The following is a 24,614-nucleotide window of genomic DNA, read 5'->3' on the forward strand; positions in this document are numbered from 1 at the left end:
GGAAGTTCCACCTGAAAACGTGGAAGAACTTTCCTGTGAGAGTGACGGAGCACTGGAACAAGTTGCCCAGAGAGGTTGTGGACCTCCAGTATCTTCTCTGGAGATACTCAAAACCCACCTGGATACGATCCTGTCTAACATTCTCTAGATGACCCTGCTAGAGCAGGGGTTTTGGACTAGATGATCTCCAGAGGTCCCTTCCAACCTTACCCATTCTGTAATTCTCTGATTCCATGATTCTACTTTAAATGGCTTGTGGAGATATTTCTCTTAGAGAGTTTTAAGTCATTTTTTCAAAATCACTGTAGTACCTTCGTACCTGTTTAGCAATGGGCCCTAAGAACACTGCGCTGTCAGCAACAGTTAAGTTTAGGTCATAGGCATCTACAAGAGATAATGGGTTTCAGAAACTCATGAAGATCCAATCTTAAAACAGAGATTCTTATTTCCCCTCCTTGACTTGGAGGAATTTCTCTTCTCTCACAATTATCACCTCTTTCTAATATCAAGTCTAACATTATTCAGAACTGTCTTTTGCCCATTTGTTCGTGTGCCAGCATTGTCCATTAACATTGTCTGTGGCCCTTCTTTTCTCCCCTTCTACAATAAACAAAACCACTCTAGTCCCTCTCAACCTTCATTGTGCTGGCACATTAAAGCCAAGTGATGAGTCTTCCTTTCCTGAGGTGGTTCCAAAATATTTTTTTCCAGAATCATTCCAGTTTAAACTTTTCGAGTATTGATGACACTGTATTCCAGCTTCAACAATCAAATGAGATGTCACCAGGACCTTCTGCTGTTACACTCAAACTTTTTTATTGCTACAGAGAATTCCAGTTACTGATATACCCTAAGGGTTTTTTCTTTTTTCTTTTTTTCCAGGTACATCACATTAAGTATAGGACTGTTATTATGCAAGTAATGAACCTCACCTTTAGTGCTGCTTCCAACCATTTGGCTCCTATTTTATAGCAGAAATTCATCCTATTAATCCCTACATGCACTTAATACTAGTAAGTATCCTATCTCCTTAAGATCATAACATTCTTTCTACAAGATAGTCAAATCTTCAGCATTGAAAAGGCCTGCCAACCTGAGGTCATCAACAGATTTCACCATCAAATTTCAGAATTAGCTTCCTAAATTCTGACTTCGAAGTCATTAATGAAAATACTACAAAGTTGGTCAGAAGTTTTAAAAAAAATTTTTTTTGATTAAGTCAAATAATCAGCCCCCTCTCCCTAAAAATATGCTTTCCAACATTCTCTCCTACAGCCAGTTGCTCACCCATGGGCAGCTCTACCCCAGGAGACAACGGTTCACCAGAATTTCACGGAGGGTCAACTTGGCAAACTCTTCTTGAACTATCCTCTGCATTAAGCATCATCAGTGGCACACGTGCCAGCACCAAGTCGAACATCACAGCCACAGAAGATGAAGTACATTGTCCCAGCATCATAGAGATCAAGGGGCAGACGGGAATCTCCAACAGCTAAAATGCATTAGCCACTGCTCTCAAGTATCTTAAAATTCTTCCAGTAATCTCCATCTCCTCTTTCTCTGCAATATCCCATGAAGAATGAATAAAATGTTTTACTCAAGTTAGCGCAAAGAGCATCTACTGCATTTGTTGATTGTAGTGAGTACAGGCTTGATTCCAGGAGCCGAATGGCAGCTGGGCTCAGAGTATGACACAAAAATCTCCACAGATTATTTGTTCTTCTGCCCCTAAGAGTATCCCTTGCATGCTCCACATTTAGAAGTCAATACATGGACAATACGGCAGTCTTAGAATGACTGAGCAGCAGAGCTCAAATATGAGGTTCTGTGGACACAAAGACATTCTAAGCAAAAATAACACTCTTGATCGAGAGGACACAGGGCCAAGTGGCAACCTTAGTGTTCCAGGAAAACAAAAAAGAAATTCCCTTCTGACAACAATCACACAGCAATACCTCAGTCATCTTAAAACAAACAAAAGAGGAAAGTATCCGAATCTACAAAGTCACTGAGAGACACTGAGACTTTGTCACTGTACTCAGACACTGTTTTTGAACCTAAGAATGTGACTCTGGATGTACATCACTTAATGCGAGGAACCATAACACCAATCCATGGTGAAACCTTGGTTAAGTCTTTGGTTTGGGCGAGAAATCAAATTATTGTCTGTGGCCAGGACTTGGAATAGGAGACTTGCATGTGGGATGGGCCACAAGATGCCTCTCTTTCAGATAGGAGACTCCCGAGTCAAATCTTGGGACGACAATCATCTTCCCCAATTTTAAATCATCATGTTATATCCACAACTGACTAGTTATCAGTCTTTAATGACACTTCTTGTCTGGAGTAGAACCATATAGTTTTTGGTTTCCTTCAAGCCATAGACCTTGATCTATCTGTACGTCCAGTCCCACTGCAGTCCAAAGTTCAAACAGCCCTGTCTGACCGACTGTCTCTTAAAAAGTTCTTTCTGGTATCTGTGGACAAGAATGGGTGGTTCTTTTATAAAATTAGTGTACGGCTTCTTACTCATAAGTTGCATATAGTAAATGCTGGTCTGCAGATGAGAATTCTGAGAATCTTATGATGGGTGTAGTCTAAGAATGTAGGCTAGAGGAAAAGGAGAAAACACACTAGTACCTTAGAGGCAGAAAAAAAGACAAGGCATGATCTGTACTGGAAAAGTTGGCAGCTGACAGGGGCTGCTGACAGTGGTAAAATGAGCTGGCAGGTGGTGAAGGCTGACTTCTCCCCAACCCCAACCAACCTCCAAAATTCCAAGGTCTCCTCCTTGCTTTCTGAGCAATCCCACAGCTGTCATCTCTTTCAGCAGCACAGCTGTTCATAAAAGACCAAAGCAATATCAATAGACCCAGCGTATTTTATGCACCGTCCTTAATCAAAAATAGTTAAATGAATACCCCCCTGTAATTTCTCAAGAATAATTAATCCTTCAGACAGAAAACAAAGGCCTGAGCAATACCAGATTCTAACACTATGGTTCCTGAGGACTCTTCCTGGCTACAAGCTCATCGTTTTGACCAATATGATAACTGTAATTGAAACTGATAATTCCGACCAGTCCTATATATTATCACATGCCTCACACAAGTTTAAATTTTTCCCAGGATTACAATCTCAGTTTGTGAAACACTGCTGAAAGGCAAATTATTTCAAAGTTATATGAGCTTTGGTAGGAGTTTTGAGATGGAAATGCAGAGATAACTTTTACTGCTGTTACCAGTACTCCAACTAAAATAAGATGAAAATATATAGTATCAGAGCAAGCAAAATTTATCATGGCTTAGCTCCATTTTGGTACATCTTGAATTTCACAACTGTTACATCTGAATTCTAGAGGTGAATTTGACAAACATCTGTTGACCGTTTTTTAGAAACAGGTTTAGACATCAAGTAGCTGAGTAACTGGTATTTAAAATGTGTTTGCTGGCCCCTAGATGGAAACAGAATTTTCTGGCTACGGTTTTTGTAGAATATTCTGTCTCATATTCTCTTCCCCCTTACAGACCCTAAAAATCTCCACTGTACAACTTACAGCTGGGAACTCATGCAATGCTCAATTCCATGGTTGATGACTTTGTCACAGAACAATCATCTTCCTGCAGATTTATGAATGCAAATCTGAGTTTTCAGTTACTTTTAAACATGGCCAAGTTCCTAGCTGGTATAAAATAACGGTGTTCTGCCCACATTAAGAAGCTAAGACACATTATATCTTCTGAGAGGCTGATCTACTATATGCAACAATGTCATTTAAACCATCCACACTTCATTTTCCTATCTGTAATATGGGTATCCTATAGAACTTAACTTTTTCCTTTTTTCTTCTGCTTCATCTATTTCAATTGGAAAAACATTAGGAAAAAAATCATCTACATTTCGTACAAATGTGACAAACACAACAGCACCTTGATCTTAGTAGAGCTGATACCTACTACTGTGGTACAAACCAGAATGACAGCTTTACTTCACAGTAGACTTACAGTTACAGAACTCTTCATACTACGGCATTTATTATATGAACAGGTATGACCATTCAATATAATCACAAGAACTACTAAGTAGGACGTAAGAAAAAAAATCTTCACAATGAGAGTGAAGGCCAAGTATTGGAAGAGGTTACCTAGAGAGACTGTGAAACCTCTGTCTTTAACAATTTTCAAAGCTCAACAAGGTCTTGAACAACCATATTTTGAGCAGGAGTTTAAACTAGACGACTTCCACAGCTCCCTTCCAACTTAAACTTTTCCACGTTTCAATGAAGCAGACTTGGAAAACGGAGGAAAAGATCATTGCAGTAAGATGTAATGAACAGGGAAAGTGCTGTACTTGATTTAGCCGATATTGCAGAAAACATTACCCATCCTTTTCTTATATGAATTGTTCTTTTATAGACTATGTAAATGCATGTATTTTTGCAGGCTCTTTAACAATTTCCTCTAAGTAATTCTTCCCATTATATGTTTTATTATCTCAGAAGTTTAGCCTTTAACTGAATTCTAATAGGAAATTCAGCATGTCTTCACTGAACTCCTCTATTTTTTTCTAATTATTCGAATACAAAATTTCAAAAACAGCATTTATAATCCCAGAAGTTATTATTCCCTTTATTAAAGGCTTTCAGAAGCAAGAGCTGGTAATATACACTGAATGTTTTCCACCACCCTTCCATACATGCTGTTCCCCAGCTGCTTATTCATAGCAGCTTTGTCTGACTATTTCAAAATGTCTCTGTTAACAGGACTTTTCCTGGTTCCCCAGTAGCATTTAATACATTTTTTCCCCAACTCAACCTACAGATTTTTTATGACATACCTTCATTGGCCTCTTCAGTGCTTCCTGAATATCCACACGCTTCCGCATAATGGTCTGGTCTAGTTTGCGTTCAAAGGCCAACAGATCCATGTAGGCCTGGGACTCAGGAACCAGCTCTCGGATCTGAGAAGGAAGCAAGGAATATCCAAGCACTGGAAGCAAAGAATCAACCATATTCTGGAACAATATTACTGACACCCGCCCAGCCCTTAGACAGATGAACTAAGAAGAGGCTATCCCTAAGACTGTGGTTCCAAACTAGTGGGGCAGGTTTCAGGGACATGGTCTCAGTAACAACTGTATAACTGAAAAGCTGGAGCACAGAATTCAAGCTAATGAACTCTGGGAGATGCCAGTTGGATCCCCAACCCCTGGAGCACTGCTGACCTTTTCAAGGGAGGCTCAGCTATAAAGAGCCTGGGAACCACTTGTTTTGGCAATACGAAGTATTTTATATTTTCCTGGTTTAAACCAAAAAAGACTGTCTCTCTCTAGACTAGGAATAAAGGCTGGGTGTTCTTTCTCTTCCTTTTTTTTTTTTTTAAGTGCTACCCAGCATAAGTCAAAACTACAATTTAGGAAGGCAATCTTTGTTAATACATCTTCTTGATTAAGGTGAAATCTACCTTCACAAGTAAGTTTCAACATGATCAACTATGAAGTGTCAACTTATGACTGGGCCAACCTTTACTAAAATATTATAAAATATTAGCTAATCTATCTTAACTCTATTAACAAAACCCTTTCTTATCTTCTCTATTTCAGAGAAGCTAGCAGAGAAGGTGATAGGAAGTAGGTTAGGAGGAAGAAAGAGACGGAAGTAAAGAGGAAGACCTAAAAATTTGAGCTGAGTGATGGCAAGCATACACTTATGTAGAAAAGTCAGTTCTTACTTAGGAATAAATCACATAGGCAAACCATAAAAGGAAAAGATTTATAAATAATTATAAACAATATACTGGTATGCCTTAACATATTCACTCTAGCTTTCATCTTTATGACTAAAATACTTAACTACTAGAATATGTCTGTTCTATAGCAATTAAAAGCTAGTTGGCATTCCTGTTTTGCTTTAGAATCAGAAGTCTACAGTTTGAATTCAGTATAAGACAGAAACACACATGTGAGACAGACTGGGCAAAGAGGAAGAGGCCAAGACAAGTCAGACTCCCTGGTATGTGTACAACTTTACCACTATGTATACATTTTGTACAAATCTCTCTTACTTCACAGAAGAAAGCTCCAGCCTTCTCAAGAATTAAGTCAGTCATGGATCAAGATTAGTCAGTTTCTGCTGCAGAAAGAGCCACTAATGCTATTTGGTTCTTGATGCTGACTCATGGACACCTGACACCAGATCTTAAAACAGAGGAGGCTACTCACTACGCTGCCCACTACTGGCATCTGTTCATCTAGCCTGTTGCTCTGTATATAAATTGGTGAAGATCAAGGGGATGCTAGTAAAATCATCCTGTTTTGTGATTTTATCTTGTCCAGCTACCTGCTCACTGTGTACTACGAAAACATAATCACAGAATCATAGAACCAGTAAGGTTGGAAGGGACCTCCGGAGATCATCTAGTCCAACCTCCCTGCTCAGCAGGGTCTACAGCATGTTAGACAAGCTTGCATCCAGGTGGGCCTTCAATATCTCCAGAGAAGGAGACTCCACAACCCCTCTGGGCAACCTGTTCTGGTGCTATAAGAACTGCTATAGTAGGTATTCCAACAATCCATCTATCCTAATACTGTATCTCTGACTGTATTTGGCATGGTGTTGCAGGACCTCAGTAGGCAATGTGTGAAGAAATAGCTGCTTTCGTTCGTTTAAAACCTGCCATCACTTTATGTCTCCTACTTGTGGAGGTGGAGAAGCAGTAGGCAGTCATTCTCCATTTACCTTCTCCGTATAGCTCTATAGATATAAACATCTTACTGTTTTCTGTCATCTCTTTCTTATTTTTTTATTTTCCAGGCTGAGAAGGAAAAACCACTCACTTCTGTATTTAGAATGATGAAGAATATCAAACAAATACCTCTTTAAACCTTATTTATTTGTTTGTTCTGAAATGCTAGAATACCTGTACTATTTGCAGTAGAACTGACACTTTGGAGAAGCAGAAATCACAGAGCCAAAGAAATGCTTTGGTTTTGTCCCATAAAATGTGCTCTAAAACACTGTTTTTTAACTACTTTTCTTCAACAAAGTCTTAGTTGCAGCAGAATAATAAAAGAACATTAACATTTTAGAGTGAAGCATAACCAAGCATTGTCCTGGGAACCCCAAAGAGTTGCCAGACAGCTGCTGAATAAAGAGAGCTAGGAAATATTTCCACTGCATAGTGAGTACAGGTCTTTGGACCAACAGAGTACCACAGTGCCCCTATCCTGTCCCAAACAGAACAGAAGATTCCTCAGTTTCTTCAACAGAAGGAATCGATCAGGTTGTACTGCTATCATTTAAAAATTCTGGACCCAAAGCAAAGTTTTAGTCATTTACCTCTGAATCGCACCACAGTCAGTTCATGAACTCCTAGGCACAAGAGGAAGCTGGGATCCAAATGGATCCAGGAACTATGACATTTCTAGTTAAGTACATAAAAACTGCAGTAATCTTCAATGAACGTTTCTATTCTGAACTTACAATGAATTACATCTCCTATCACATGAGAATGATAGGGCATTTCCTAATCCAACTATAACCAAACTGGATGTTGAACCGCATTTAAGAAAGCATAATTACTTTGAAATTAGTTAATAAACACAAAACTGCATGTAAGTCTCTGAACTGCATATGACTGCTGGTTGGGAGAGTACTTGGGAGAAGTACTGCATATATTTGCCTGTGTTTGTATTTTTTTGTAGGTGTGTGTTACGGCCACAGTGAAGATGGGATACTGGATTAGACCAATAGTCCACTTAGCACTGTTTGGCTGCTCTTCTTTTGCTTTCTCCGCCTACTAGTGGAATAATTTTTTGATGGTAGGATAATGATTCAATCTCATACTGTTTCCTAGTCTCTCCTTAAGTATGAGACACAATTAAAGGGGAGTCCCAGCAGTATCATGATGAAGGATCTTCTTTGTTCCTGGTACATATTATCTCAAAAAGATAAAATGTCCCAGCCAGAATTCAGTTTTCATCATAGCTAACTGAACATCAGCTGTCTTGGTGTTTATGTGATAAGGATCTGGGCAGCTTAAATAATTCCTTCTTGTTGTGTGGTTTGTCCTAACTTAAAAGTTCATAGCTCCATGTAAGTCTCATCTATTCCTCTAAAAAAGTTCTGGGTGTAGGCATGCAGAGTATTTCAAGACCTGACTTCTTTTTTGTGGCCTTTAGCCGTCACAAAGAATCTACAAAAACCACCTAGCAGAAGCATCTAAACACCTGAGGTTCTGAAGTATGTATTTTAAAACTTACTTCAATGCTTAACATGCAAAGGACTTAATGACAAGGATGTGTAATGACAAGAATTGCATTTTAAAAAATCTATTCTCTGTTTCAGTCATGGAATTATAGGGAAAACTAGAACAACTTGTTATTAACATTACTAAGATAGTGCTTCTGTAGGGACTGGGATTCTTTTATTTCTATTATGAAAGTTCAAATGTTTCAAAAATTAAAATAGTAACAAGAGCATGTTATTATTAAGCTATGCATTTTTATGTTTGACTTTTTTTTTAATCAGTGGTGACCAAAGTTTAAGAATGCATCTGTGAGACTGCATCTGGACTCTGGGTTGAACTTGGAGCTCCTCAGGACCAGAAAGACAGTGACATATTGGAGGAAGGCCAGCAGAGGACCACCAAGATGACTAGGGGCTGGAGCACATGATGTACCAGGAGAGGCTGTGAGAGCTGGGTTTGTTCAGCTGTGAGAAGAGAAGGTGAAGGGTGAGATCTTATTGCTGTGCGCAACTACCTAACGGGACAGTGAAGAGAAGATGGAGACAACCTCTTCTTGGAGATGCACAGTGATAAGATGATAGGTAAAGTAAACAAGGTGCAACAGGGGAAATTGAATCAATGCAACTAACACTGTTGCTGCTGCTGTTGTTGCTTTGGTTTTTAAGCGATGATGGTAATCAGACATTGGAATAGGTTCCCAAAGGATGTTGTGGGATGTCCATCCTTGGAGATACTCAAATTCCAAATGAACAATGCCCTGAGCAACCTGGTGTTGCTCATCAAGTGATGTAATTTGAACCTGCTTTGAGCAGGGGTTGGTCCACATGACCTCCAGAGTTTCCCTTCAATCTATATTTTTCTCTTATTCCATACGTGTAACACAGAATAAATTACACAATTAATTTTTATTTAGTACTATGCAACTGTGAATGGATTTAATAAGTACAATATGTATTATAAGTAAAATGTACAAGAAATGTATATAAATTATGTAACATAGGAAAAGAATACTTATATTTTTGCGGGAGGAGCTCTGAAGGAATCCACAGAAATGATAGTTTATCTAATTTCCTGTAGGTAAATTTGAGCTTACCTCTGAACCAAAACTGTGGAGGCCATTAACACTGACAGGAAGTAAGCAATGAGAATAGAGCAGCCATACAATGCAATAGGGTCGTCATCACAAAGTTCAGCTATTCAAGCAAATTGTCTTTTAATAGAGCTAGATGTAGTTATATATCTGTAAGACACCACTATTTACAGAGAAGACTTATGAAGTCAGTCTGATCATTTCTTCTTGGATCAGCAGATTTGTCAGGAAGAGCTTTAGGCTGGAAACCTGAGGAAGATTTCTATCAGAAACAGAAAGTTTTTGAACAGCCTTCCAGCAGTTTCTTGCCCGTAGTACTTCTAAGTATGTTAAGCTGGTAAATTACAAAAAAGTTTGCATGATATAATTCATTGTAGTAACAGCACTCTGGATTCCATGAGCAAGAGATCTTTCCAGTCCCAAGTATTAACTAGAAAGAAATAATTTAGGATACCAGAATAGAGAACAATCTATTGAAAGCAAAAGTAGCGACAAGACTGAGAAGTCTTGGTGAATAAAAGAAAAAAATATGCAAAGTTCATGAGTATAACAAGAAGTGCTGTTACACTTCTCATTGAATAAAGTGGGAAGTAATTGCAAATAAAAGCTTGGTGGCCTTAAGACCTTGCTGAAATCAACATAGAAATAATATGGACATTCCCAGAACGAACATTTTTAAGGCTTTAGACATACTGTGGAGGATATAGAAAAGAGCTAACATAATTATTCAAAGATGACAGAAAATGTCTTTCAATGACACTATCTGGAACTGAGTAAGGCATTTGACCAAGCACTGTGCATGAAATTGTGGCTGAGAACAGGGAGTTTAGCATGAGAATTGTACAATAGGTAAGAAACTGAGTAAAGAGGCCAAGATGAGCTGCAAGGAAGCATCAACCTACAACTGGTATAGGAGTTCAGCAAGGACTGATCTTAGAGGCCAGTCTTATCACATATTTTCAAAACTATCTCAGTATCTACTCTCCAAACCGAAAAGATTGCTCCCTCGGATGAGCTAATGAAGTATGCTGATAATAAACTTGGGTTATCAATTTAGAAAAAGAATTCCAATTTAACATAAATGGGAAATTTAATAGAGTGAAGAAATTTAATCGGGCAAACTGTGATACCATGTACTTTGAAAAAAGTATCTAAATTTCTGTGACAAATTGAGAAATTAAACCTGAAAAGGGAAACTTCAAGCATTTCTGTTAGGGGACACAGATCTACCCAGTCACCAGGGCTATGGTAGACCTTCCCTTCCCCCTGGACACACATTCTCATTCTCTCTGCCCTTCCCCACCTCTCCCACCCTCTCTGTCCCCCTTCTCTCACCCCTCCTCTCTCTCTCTCTTCTCCCCTCCCTTCTCTCCCCTCTCTCTGCTCCCTCCTCTCTGTTTCCCTTCCCCCCTTCCTCCTCTCTCTCTTCCACCTCACTCTCCCTCTTACTCTTCCTCCTCTCTTTCTCCCTTTCCTCCTCTCTCTCTCTACCCCCTACATTTCCAAATATTCTTCTCTTCAGACTAAGATCCATGTTCCCAGAGTATAATATTCCAGTTATCCTGAGGGTCCCTACTTCACTGTAAAAATACAGCAGTGAGATAAAAACCTTTCCTGAAATTTATGACTTTCATTGGCTTCCTTTCATACTCAGTAATTAAAGACAATGATTTTCTTGGGGCTTCCAAGGTGTGGAAAGTAAGTGCAAAGTTGCATGTTAGTGTGTTTTATCTGTAGATGCAGACTGTGCCATGCACCTTCTACCTCTAAACTATTGTTTGGCAAGCCAACCAGCATATAGGAGTCATACAGCACTTCCAATGAGACATTTCAACTCTGAAAAGAGCTAGAAGACTTCTTCAATCTCAGAAATAGAAATAGTTTTAAGTTGAAGATGTGCTGTTCCAAGAACAAATGGATTTAAGCTGAATGTTGATCAATTTAGATTTTAAATCTGAAAAATTTCTAATGATCAAAGCAGTGAGATTCTGTCATCAGAGCAGTAAGAATAACAGGAAGGAGGGGTATATCCTATTTTCTTTCAAGACAGAGCATGATCAGGCAAAGCAGAAGTGAAATTGCCCAGTAATGATACTCATCCTTCCAAAATACTGGTTGAGTAACCTCAAAACTTCTGAAAACAAGAAATTAAGATCTATAGTACATCTTTGTCCTGCCATAGTTCAGATCTGGCACTAGCTACTGAGAACAGCTAATTTTTCATTACTCAAACAAACAAACAAAAAAAATCATGGATTATCTATCTCTTGAAACCCTCAATTCAAAATTGATTATTTTAGTTTGGTTAATAGGTGTATGAGGTAACAGGGCTATGAAAGTAGTAAGGTTGAGAGGGAGAATCTTTTGCTTGGCTGACAGCATGGCTGGAGAAAAACAATTCTGGAAGATAAGGCCTTCCTTCAGGTTTGAAGCTACAGCTTCACAACTGAAAGTAGCACTTTCTGCCCAAAACATTGATCAAGATCAGCTGCAGGCCCACAGTCATGTTTCTGTCACAATACCTAGATTACCTGGTGCACAATGTATGTTGATCTTAAGCCACTTGTCACGTCTGTGAGGACAAAGTCAACCTAGTAAAACTTCTTTTTAACATATTTGAACTGTCACAGGGAGTCGATGCTAGATCTAGTACATGTCCACAGTATTTCTGCTCCTGTATTAGAAGCTGAAAGTGACACTTATCATTAGACAATGGCTTGAAATAGAAGCATCAGTCTTTAAAACAAGTACATACTGGAAACAACTGATCTGAGTGTATGATAATTTAGTTAATCTATTACATGATTTGAGAAAAGGATGGTCACTATCTGTGCAGTAATGTCACTAAGGAAAGAGATGACTGGTTGCTAGTTCCAGCAAAACAGAGACAAAGAAAGGGCCATAACTGTCACCTGAAGAACGCTGAGATGGTAGCAGAAGGTGGAACCAGGACTACCATAATGCCTGTACCCCAGCTTGAAGCTGTCTGGACTATGCTATACAGGCGATGAGCCAACTCCTCCCAGTCTTAACAAGTATAAGAAAGTATGAGAAAGGCTAGTCTAAGAATGTGTTGCTGCTTGTGCTCTGCCAACTGCATCTGCTTCAAGAATATCTGAATCACTGCTTTCCAAGACAGTCTCCTTATTGGGGGCAGGTTTAGCTCACTTGGTTCGAGTGTGGTGCTGCTAATGCCAAGGTTGTGGGTTCAGTCCCTGTATGGGCTCTGCTGAGGGTTGGACTAGATGACCTCCAGAGGTACTTTCCAACCTTACGATTCTATGATACTGCCTGAATTCTCAGTTTAGGGAGGCACTGCACTTAATTGTAGAAAAACAAATTTTGCTACCTTATGATCATATTATTGGGCAATGCAGATTATACTTTGTAGCAGTCCTCCTTGTCTTTACTGTTCCATTAATCTTATCTCATCCATAAGGATTATCACCAAATATTATGTACTATGTGCTACACTGGGAAAAAAAGAAAAACCTACACAGCACTGGGCCAGTAACTGATCTTTCTGATCCCACTAGAAATAACCCACTCACTGATATGTCTCCAAACTGACAGCAAGACAATTTTTAAATTAATGTATCTAGACTAACCAAATTCTTTCACCTACACCAAAGAAACAACCCTACCCTAGTCTCCCATGCTGAAGAGAAAGACGCATATTATGTCAAAACTATCTAATGTGTCCATTCCAACTTCATCCATGCTGTGGTTGGAGGAGTATTAAAAAGTATCATGTAAATTCCAAAACTATTCTTTTAAAAATCAAAAGACCTAGCTATATTACTTCTGAAAAAAAAAAAAGAAAAAAAAAGAAAAAAAAAGTTTCATCCCTTCCTAAAGCACATCAGAAACAACAGATAAAGGAAAACAGTATCTTAGGCTTTCAAGTGGCCTTTAGAAATAAAATCCTTCATGAGAACTTTTTAATGAATTCAAAGAGACATGCAGATAAAAAGCAAATACTGGCTAGGGGTTGCCCAAGAAAGCAGAAAAAAACAGTAAGCTAGAGATTCAATTTTCATCATGGCCAAATGATATATCTGGAATGTTATCACTTTCATTAACTCAGACCTGGTATTTTTTAAAGGGATTCAGGAAAGCATGAAAGAGAGGCATAAATACATTAAAAGCTGTAAAATTATTTAGTTAATCAAACTGTAAGAAGACTGTGAAACACTTCAGAAAAGACCAATAAAGTTTGCTGACAGAGTAGCATGGTAGCAGACGACTCGCAATGCTAAGCAAACACGAGATGCACAAGGAAGCAAGCAATGATCTATACTACCGAGTTCCAGTAAGAACATGGCTTCTGATGCAAGTGACCAAAACTGTTAATGAAGTAACTTGCATGATAGGCAGCAACAAGAAAACAAGTAAGATGTAAGATACAAAGAAGAGGAAGGGTCCTGGGGCTTATATAATTTCATCTTGAGATACTAAATCATAATAACTAGAACCTGCAAGTGACATAGAATAAGAAAACAGGAAATAAAGACGACAATAGGGCAATACAGACCTATATCATGGTAAACAAGGAATGAGAAAACAACGTGAATTATTGAAGATACTTGTACAAGCAGAAAAACTAGAATGGAAGACATATTTACAGCATGGGGATTCTCATTGCTTCCCAGAGAAGACTTAGAAAGTGGTGGGAAGAGTTAGAGGAGGAAAAAATAGCCTATAATATATAGGCTAAATAATAGCCCACACTATAAAACACAAGGCTCCAGGAAGCCAGTTCATTTAGCTTTGCTGATGAGTATATACATAACCGCATGAAAAGGAAAAAAAAAGAAAAAAAAAGAAAAGTTTATCTATCGAAGTGACAACACAATGCAACAGAAACAGAACTTGAACTTGTTAAGCTCAGATTAGAAATAAGGTGCAAATATTTAACAGTGAGAGTAGCCAACTACTGAAAAAAACTCCCATCTGCTGCAGGGAACTTTTCATCACTACTGATTTTAAATACCTATGCACTTAATTACAAGTAAATTCTCAGGCCTGTCTTGTAAAAGAAGTTCAACTAAACTCAAAACAAATTAGCTGTAAATTGTCAAGGAACAGTCAGACTTCAGATTACTTGTCTAGTTGAGTAATACAAAAAATTAAATCCTATTTTTTTCTTCTCCCAGAAAATCAAATATATTCTTTCTCTTTTCAAAATGCTCCATAAGAAGGCTTTCCTCTCTCTAATAAAATCAAATGGACCTCTCAATACAATTATTAGCAGTTAATGTACAACTATGCAGACAATCAGAAAACTGTGACAGAACATTAATAGGAATGACAGACAAATACCTGAGCCCAAGGTGGAGTCAGAGGTGTTCCTGAGTTGCACTTCCCATTGCCATTGACATGCCTGAGATCAGAGGTTTTAGCAGAAACACCTGTGGGAATTCCGCTTTCTACAGAGAAGAGAGGCATCTCCTACAGTCTTGATATTATACAAATAGACTGCTATCAGGTCTCCAGTATTGCAAACAGGTTATCTCTTGATTCTTCCCTTTTGGAAAAAAAGTGAATATTTCTACAATTTCTGTCATCAGAGATCATAAATTCTGGGAAATGCATTTTTGGCATGGACCATTTTCTAAGGAGAGGTTGGGTTTTTTTAGCAACCCTTGGTGAAATGTGGACCGTAGTAAACCTAAGAAATATACCCCTCTCAGTCTCACTGACTTGCAGCATGGGATGTATAGTATCTTCCCTGGTGACCAGGTATATCCCACTCTGCTATGATCTTTTAACATTGTATAATATCGAATTCTGAAAGAATTTGGGTCTTTTCGAGTAGAAGGACATTTGAGATCTGATAGGAATATTGTTTGGCTGCAAACACATATAAACACAATTCAACCTTCCTTGACCTCCACAAGCCGTTGATGCTGAGGCAGTCCTTCTGTACTAATCAACTCATATCAGAAGCATCTACCACAGTTGCTTCCAACAGCAGACAAATGCTGAAATCACCTACGTTTTGAGAACAGTCAATTTTGAAACTGCTAAAGCAAAATTACCAAGTTGAACTTCCTGGGTTATGCTTATGCACAGTCCTCAAACACACAGAGGTGTCACTGAGCAACTTGCAAAACAAGTGATTTGGGTAGATAACTGCATAAACTTTAGCAGTCACAGAATAATCTGGGTCAGAAGGGACCTCTGGAGGTCACATAATCGTTTGGGTTGGAAGAGTCCTCTGGAGAACATCTGATCCAACACCCCTATTCAAGCAGGGTCAGCTACAGCAGGTTGCCCAGGACTGTGTCCAGTCACATTTTAAGTAGCTCCAGAACCTCTCTGGGTAACTTCTTCCAGTGTTCAAACAGTGAAGAATTGTTTTCTTATGTTTAAATGAGATTTCACGTGTTTCAGTTTGTGCCCATTGCCTCTTGTGCTATCACTGGACACCACGGAGAAGAATCTGGCCCCAACTTTTCTACACCTTTGCATCAGGTATTTATATACATTGATAAAATCTCTCCAGTGCCTTATCTCCTCTGGGCTGAACACTCCCAGCTCTCTCAGCCTCTGTTCCTATGATAGATGCTCTAGTTCCTTAATCATCTTTGTGGCCTTTCCCTGGACTTGCTCCAGTAGATCCGTATCTTTCTTTTCCTGGGGAGCCCAGAACTGGACACAGTACTCCAGGTGTGGTCTCACCTGGGCTGAGCAGAGGAAAGGATCACTTCCTTGGTCTTGCAGCCCAGAATACCATTGGCTTTTGCCATTAGGATGCAATGCTGGCCCATGTTTAATTTACTCTCCACCAGGACCCCCAAAACCTTCTCTGCAAAGCTGCCTTCCAGCTAGTTGGCCTTCAGCCTCTACTTGTGCATTGGGGCTCTTTCTCTCTTTCTCCCCAGGTGCAGGACTTTGCATTTCCCTTTGTTGAACTTCATGAGGTTCCTCTCTGCTCATATCTCCAGCCTGTTGAGGTACTTCTGAATGGTAGCACAACCATCTGATATATTAGCCATTCCTTCCAGTTTCGTGTCATCTGTGAACTTGCTCAGGATGCATTTGGTCCCATAATTCAGATCATTAATGAAGATCAGGTCATGCAGACCAACTCCTGCAGGTTCAGATTACATCACCTGATGAGCAATGCCAGGTTGTTCAGGGTATTGTTCAGTTGGAGTTTGAGTATCTCCGAGGATGCACATCCCACAGCATCCTTAGGGGACCTATTCCAACGTCTGACTACCATCATGGCTTAAAAACCAAAGCAACAACAACAATGTTACTTGCATTGATTCAGTTTCCCCTGTGGCAGCTTGCTTCCATTTCCTATCATCCTAACATTGCGCACCTCCAGGAATCACAGAATCAGTAAGATAGCAAGGGGCCTCTGGAGGTCACTTAGCTCAACCTCCCAAAGATTTCCTGGTGCTGCTTCCACTGGGGCTTGAACCCAGGACCTTCAGCATGTAAAGCAGATGTGATAACCACTACACTATCCAGATCCCCCAAGCTCCATCTTCTCTTTGCTGTCCCATTAGGCAGCTGCACACAACAATAAGATCTCACCCTTCACCTTCTCACAGCTGAACAAACCCAGCTCTCAAAGCCTCTCCTGGTATATCGTGTGCTCCAGCCCCCAGTCATCTTGGTGGTCCTCCCTCCAATGTGTCACTGTCTTTCTGGTCCTGGGGAGTCCCAAGTTAACTCAGAAGTCCAGATGCAATCTCACAGGTGTGGCTTAGCAGGGAATAGCCACTTTCCTCAACTTGATGGCAACACTCCCTCTAACACAGCCCATTCTGCAGTTGGCCTTCTTCACAGCTGGGGTATACCACAGGCGCATTCTCTGCTTGTTGTCCTTGAGGACCCCAAGGTCCTTTCCTGCAAAGCTGCCTTCTAGTCAGTTGATGCCCACCAGCACTGGTGCACAGGGTTATTCCATCCCAGGAGCCGAACTTTGCATTTGCCTTTGTGACGTTGAACTGCCGGCCCATTTCTCCAACCTGTCCAGGTTCCTCGGAGTATCTTTGCTTCCCCTCGACTCTGACCCTGGGCTCAGGAGCGTAGGAGGCCTGAGGACAGGCCTTGCCAGGAAAAAACAGAGGCAAAGACAGTGTTGAGTACCTTGGCCTTTTCCATGCCTTTTGCCACTGAATCCCCTACCCTGCTGAGCGGCAGGCCCAAGTTTTCCTTAGTCTTCCTTCTGCTGCTGATTCACTTGTAGAAGTCCTTCTTGTTGCCCAGCACATCCCTTGCTAGGTTCAACTCCAGCTCTGACTGAGCTTTGGCTTTCCTAGGTCCGGAATTTTCCTAGAGTTTGATCCATTTCGTGCAGGAAAGAACAACTGGAGCTGCATTCTTTGATTTCTACTTAAGCAGGACATACAAAGCAGTCTCAGTTTTTTGTTTTTTGGTTTTTTTTAATATTATCAGACACTAATACTTGCTAGTGATCTGGCAGCTTCCTTAGAATTAGGCTGGCCTATAACTGCCATCTTCAGAAGAAGTAACAAAAGCCAGTACCTCTTGCTCTCCCAATTCAAACAAGCTCTATTAGATTATGATCCAATTTTATACTAGCAACATAGCAGCCAAGCAGCAAAGAGCATAGCAGGCAAGGCTGCTATGGATTATCACATCCCCAATCTCTTCTTTCTTGTTAGTGAATAGCAGAACCAGCTGTGCCTCACCTTTGATTGGCTCAGAAGGAGAACAAGCTGAAGGACAGCCATGCAGTAACCAAATAATAACAGAACAGGTATTCATGTATGAGAGCAATGCAGAGGAATCTCATGTGGTGGCCAATGTACTGCAGCAGGAGTTGGTTGACTATGTTTATATAGGAGAATGAAGAAGAGAGGATGAAAAGGAGAGGAGAGCTGTGCAAAAACTCATCAGTACAGTTGGGCAAGAAGTTTTGCGGGGCAGGTCACAGTAATGGTGTCTGAAAATAAACTTAATGACTCAGAACTCAGAGAAAGGAGCCTGATATCTGGTCATGTTTCTTTAAGCAGTTTGTGACATGAGGTCATAACAGAGGCACAACTGCTAGACTTGAGCTGCAAAGGCCATGTCAGTTCAAGACATCTGGGTCTCCAGCTATGAATGAAGATGCCAATGAACTTTTCAGAGATTGAATGAGTGTTTCACTGACCAGTAAAGAGGCAAAGAGAGGGAAATAGACTGGTGGATTAGAAGGGAATGACACAAAGGTAGGGAAAACAGAGTCGGGTGCAGCATGTGGCACAGAACTGGAATCAATAAACTCCAAAAAACTCTAAGCCTTGTAATGTTACAGTATGGCAGACTGTGCTTAACTGAGTCTCTTTCTTTTTAATGAAATTGCATTTTAGACAAAAGATATGCAGTAGATCCAATCTACTTGCATTTAAGTATAGCACTTGCCATAGTCATAAAGGGAAGCACTAAAGACTGAGAAATGGGGATTAGAAAAATAACACTGCTGTAAACTGGATAAAGAGGGACAACAACAGATTGCACATAAAAAGAAGCACTAAGCAGGACTGTGGACTGGTCTTGAAACTGATACTATTTTCATTAATGGCTAGAGCGCGAAAAGGGGAAGTATGCTAACAAAACTTAATAATGACATATTTGTGTGGCATTGGCAATACAAGTACAGAAAATGTGAGGAAGCTGAGAACTGTACAGTAGAACTGGGATAAAATTTAACATTACAAAGTACAAGGTCACCTGCCTCAGTGTCTATACCAACAGTTTTGCTATAGTATGGAAATTCACCAGTTGCAACAACAGAAAGCAGAAATACCTAAGAATTTTAGTCAATCACAGAAAGACTATATGCCATATCAATGTGGTAAGGCCATTAATAAAAAAAAATCACAATGTGCATCACTCAAGCTATTTCCAGTAGAGATAAAAATGCAGTAACGCTATTCAAGCACTGTAGAGGCTTGTGATTTGGAATACTATGCATAGTTCTGGTCTCCAGAAAGGAAAATTTAAAGAGATTCAAAAGAGATGAATTTAAATTGAGATAGATATAATGAAACACTGTGGAGGATTAGAAGTGTGGGGAGCCATTCTTACCCAGGAAACTAAAAGCATTTGACTGGGTGGGGGGGAAAGCTGCTAGAGCTAGAATATCTCAGAATTAAAGACCCTAACTAGTTTTGAGGCAGTAATTGTGTGATGCACCCTTTGTGATAGAGGGAATTGGACTGGATGCACCAGGATGTTCATATTCTGATGTTCCTACATGTAATAGCTAGGCTGAACTGTTCTTGTACAACTAAATCTGGGCAAAATTACACTCTGCTCAAATAACTAAACTATAGCAGCTGAGTGACCCTATACAAGCAGCACCAAAGCACAGACTGTGATACTTTCTATCACAGAAACTACACTGGGAGCCCACTTCCTTTTCCGTTATTACATAAGAGGGTTTTCAAGAGTAAAATTTAGTTAAATATCCTCCTCATATCCCTTCACAGTTTGCAGAAAACATATGCAAGAGTCTGCAAAAAGCCTGTGATGCTGATTGGCTGGAAAGTGCTCTAGAAGTTGCTCTGGAAAGCTCAAGGTTTTGCTCTGGTTTGGAAGCATTCCATAGCCACAGGTGCAAATCTTCCACTTGGCAGGACACTGATGGACTGATGTACAAAGCATTTTCCCACTGTATGAATGGTGACAGCAAGGAGGTTCTAATATATTGATTGCAGCCTAATGGCATACCTTAATCCAGAAAGTCCTATCATTAATTCCACCACTTCAATTGCACTGAGAAACTCCACTGTAGACAGGACACCAGCAGTTTGTGGTGCCTTATCATTGTACCAGCTAAAATTACATGGCTGACAGCAATAAAGACACTGAAAAGCAAGAAGACTTGGTGACAGCATGGCTCTGAAAGGTACTAGCATCTGTATAGCACTTTGATGCAGCTGTTGAAGGTGCTAACTATTAAAGAACTACTGTGGATTTGATAAACGAGGTATAAGTCTTCTGTTGCCAGAGAAGTTTGGTTATACCTGTATCATCTGAGACTTTTTATTTTATGAAAGCACTGGACAAAAAAAAGCCTTCAGATTAACACATATTTAAAACTATAGTCTCATCAAACAGAATGTACAGTCATCTCTGAAGAGAATGAGAGACTCATAAATCTGTGCAAGACAGACAGAACTGAAAGCAAAAGAAATGTAACTTTCATTCTAAGTAAGTACAGCCTCCAAGCAGAGCAGGAATGACACTTTAACACAAACACTATGAAGGCTGCAAGCAGTTCAAAGGAGCTGGATCTAATGGTAGCTTAGTCCTTGCAAGGCAGCAGCATGAGGAAACTAATGGCTAACCTGTGAGGGGCTGTGCTTTCAGAGGGTGGCAGAAGTTGCAAAAAGAGAAGTGATAACGTGATGTTAAGAGTACCAAAGTGGACTCACTTCTTCAGTTGGTTGGCACTAGGTACCTATGGAGGGTCACAGAAGAGAATTGGAGAACTGGAATCCTGGAGGTTGCCAGGAAGTGGAAAGGTATCCCTCAAAAGGAAGTGGAGCTCTATATTCCTGTCAAAGAAATCCTGAGTCCAGAAAAAGCACCAAAAGAAACTGCCAAAGAAACTGGATCTGGGGTGTGATATGGGAATATGTTATGAAGATTAAGGAAGCTTGAATTTTGGAACCAAGTACATTATGGGAGAACTGTAATTAAGAGGGCATAGGAAAGGAAAAGCCTGGGGAGAATGAAAGAGAAGGAGAGCAGAGAGAAATTCCAATGTTTGCAAAAGAAGTGGAAGCATTGAGAAGGAAGCTGTTCAGATCAAGCACAGAGAGACACTAAAAACTAGACATATCCCCAGGGGACAGAAGTATTAATAACTCTCTGGACAATTCAGGCCCCTTGCACACTGTTGTACACTTACACTAATTCACTTTGGTCCCACTAGGACACAACTGCAAAAAATAGAATCTGGCAGCCCTACTGGGCCAGAGAGACCTAAGAAGGAATCCATCTCCTATCGGCACGGTTGAACTCTGAACCAGCTTTTGACCAGCCTCAAATATTGTTCTAAAACATCTTTAAAACCCAGAGGGTCCCAGCATCAAGTCATGTACTTTGCAGCCCAGCACCACTGTCCATCCAGCAAGTGGCAGTGCTGGCACAGCTAACCCAATACACAAGGATGACACAGGCCAGGCTGCACTCCACACTCCCAGCCCCCAGCCCCAGCCCCAGCCTTGCTCTCTAGACTTTCACCCACTGCTTACTTACTTTTTAATTAGATTTTTAAACAAAAAGTGAAAGTATTTGCTAAAATCCCCCTAATTACACTAAGATGCTGAACTGATTGTGAAGGGAATAGGAAATGAAAGCGACTCACCCTCTGAGGGAGAATTTTGTCAGCCATCTTCCTCCTCTTGGCACTGTACATTTTTTAAAGAAAAAAACACGTTACCATGGTGACAGATCTAGGAGTAACGAGGCCACCTGCTAAATTATCCTGACATCTCCACATGCTGGTGCACAGCTGTGCATGCATCAGCAAAAGGGTCTCACCCATGCCCAGGACCTAGGACCCTATCTCTCAGCAGTCTGGGGAGATGGTTAGCTAAGAACAAATCAGGGCTGTCTGTTATGCATCTTGGAAAGAAGTGTGCAAGTTCTTTGATCACAGGATCTTCTTTGGTGCAGGGCGGCAATGTATGCAAGTACATGTGCACATGCCATCTATGGATACAGAAAGAGCATGTAGGTGGACAGAGTGCATATCTGAAAGTGTGCATAGACATACCTACGCATATGCACACTTAAGAGGTGATTAAGAGTGAATGCCTGCGGACTGAATGTGAACTTCTTCAAACAGATCAGAGTATGCATTCATTCATACCCAAAACTGAGTGCCAGTGTTTATGTGTGTATGCAGACACATATGTATGTACACTTCTCTATGTACATACATTTGTTTCATTGAAACGTATTTGCCTATGTGATTTTACAAAGGTAAATGAGTTACACTTTTATATACATTCATCTTTATGAACGCATATGTGGGAAGACATCTCTGTGCCTGCAGTGCATATGCATAGCATATCCATACCCATACAAAAGCACACACACACACACACACACACACACACACATATATATGCATTCTTTTAGAAACATGACTGTGTTCATATACATACACACAAATGTATATGTGCTTAAGAAATGGTACTGTCAGGAACATCTCCAAATATATTCCCTTTCGAATTCTTCAGATTCTAAAAATTCATTTGTGCCCATCAAACTGTCATCTAGCTTTCTCTAACAGGGCCAAGAGGGAATTCAGGCCTAACTCTTCACCTCTATATTTTGTGAGGCCTATCTTATACGCAGGAGATGAATCACTGAATCTGTGACAGACAAATGGGAGAAAGAAATGCCTGCTGCCACTCTGTCAGGGCAGAAAGATACCTTACTATTTCTATAGAGGAAGTCTCTTATCAGCCATGTCCACGTAAAAGCTGATATGACAAAAATCAGGGTGGCATACTCCTTTCCTACACTTGCTTGTGATAAACCCAGCCTGAAATACCATATTCTTTCCCCTCCCAACAAAAGCCAAGCCTGAGGCACTCTCTGTGGCTGGAGGTACAAACTGCATCTAGAACTCCTTCCTTAGGGCCAGAAAATTAATCCCCACAATCATACCCAACTTCTTAGGTGAACAATGTCCCTTTTTAAAAGTGCAGGAATAATGGGACTTGAGAATTTCACAGTGTGAACCTCCGAGCAAAATCAAATCTACACTGAAATACCTCACAGAATCCACAGAAAAATGCAGGAAGCAATGTCTGAGCAAGCAGCATTTTCCCCAAGGGAAATGGAATATGCACCTGCAGCACCCCTAAAGGCTTGCAGTTAAAACAAAAGAAAACAAAACAAAAAACAGCAAATTTCATTTCAACCAGTTCTCCAAGAGTCTGTTACAGAAAGGGGATTTAATCTGCTTTTTGTTTCTACCAAATCTGCCAAAAAAGCAGATTACACCTTCTTGGCCCCTTTTGTGCCATAAAACACATCTGGCTTGATTAAAGCCAGAACTGGACCCGAGGTGCTGGAAAGGTTTGCCTGAAAAACTAGACAAGGTTCAATGGGAGACAACTGGGAGGCAGAAATGAACAGGGGGAAAGCATTCAACACATTACTGGGAGGGAAGGCATGGCAGAAGGAACAGAGAAACTTGTCTGAGTATCTAGGAAGCACTGGTATAAGCTGGACTCACTACAATAGAGATTACTGTTGGGTTCCTAAGTCGATGTGGCGAAGTTAAGGTGGCTGGGGAAAAAATGCTTCCTTCTGTGATTTATGCCATTAAATTTTAGGAAACAAATTATTCTCATTTGATGATCCCTGGAAACTGGTAAGTGCCTAAAGATTACATTAAATATCCAACAGTAGCAGTCCATCAGATTTATCTACTCAGTATATCTGAAGACTAGGCATTATTTTGTGCAGTTTCCTGAAAGATCTCCTGGGAGGTACTGTGGAATGCACATTTTAGTTAGTGCTGGGCAAGGCCTCCATGACGCACATACATCTCTTGTACTCACATGCTGCACCCACACACATTCCTTCTGTATTCAATCTTATTATATTAATACTCTTGGGACTGGTGTCCTTTCCAGATGCATCCCAGATATAAACATTCCCAAGTCTGGCTTGCTGTTCCAAGGCATACAACCTGGACAGAGCATGGTTCCTGAAGCACTGAGTTTAGAGAGTCATGCTTTACTTACAACTAGATGTGATGACACCACCAAAGCACGGTCTAAACACAGTCTATACATATCTACAATGATTTTGCAAAAGGCAGATCATTTAGATGACTGAATCCTATGTAGTTGTCAGGAACTGGCTCACACTTAGGAATTCAATCTGTTGAGGTCTCATAATTTGCAGACAGAAAGTAAAGAACTGTTACTGAAGAAATAATGCATTCAGCAGTGTACAAAGTGAGCATATTTTCTTAAAAAAACTTACCTTAAAAAAATCTTTTAATTCTATGAAATTATTTCCTATTATTCCTATTATTTTCTCCAGTGACTTTATACATAGGAATGCTTGTGAAAACTGAAAGTTTTACGACCATGCTGCTGACATAATCCCATTGTGACCATAGAATAAGTATTCACATGACCAACTAAAAATCTTTCCATTTGTGTCTTCTTTACAAACCATTTTGTTAGTCAGTTAGAAAACAGAGAAATTATAAAGAATAGATAAATAGCGTTTGTACTATATTTGAAGAGAACTGCTCATTAACAAGT

The 24,614-nt window shown here is 40.0% G+C and overlaps 1 protein-coding gene and 1 non-coding gene across 7 annotated transcripts in view; both read right to left on the minus strand.

Annotated features, from left to right (window-relative positions):
* Positions 1-24,614, minus strand: part of SMARCD3 (SWI/SNF related, matrix associated, actin dependent regulator of chromatin, subfamily d, member 3) — a 114,564-nt gene that overhangs the window by 40,052 nt on the left and 49,898 nt on the right. For all 6 annotated transcript variants that reach the window (XR_009957523.1, XM_062568590.1, XM_062568591.1 and 3 more), the window contains 2 exons: positions 21,683-21,725; positions 4,837-4,959 (listed from right to left, as the gene is read on the minus strand). Coding sequence is in view for 5 of the 6 variants with exons in the window: in XM_062568590.1 (XP_062424574.1) it covers positions 4,837-4,959; positions 21,683-21,725 (166 nt within the window). In the remaining variant the exon portion in view is untranslated. The remainder of the gene's footprint in view (positions 1-4,836; positions 4,960-21,682; positions 21,726-24,614) is intronic.
* Positions 16,751-16,819, minus strand: TRNAV-UAC (transfer RNA valine (anticodon UAC)). Its single transcript has one exon. It is a non-coding gene; the product is annotated as a tRNA-Val (tRNA).

Source organism: Rhea pennata, chromosome 2 (genome assembly GCF_028389875.1).
Source record: "Rhea pennata isolate bPtePen1 chromosome 2, bPtePen1.pri, whole genome shotgun sequence".
NCBI classification, from domain to species: Eukaryota; Metazoa; Chordata; class Aves; order Rheiformes; family Rheidae; genus Rhea; species Rhea pennata.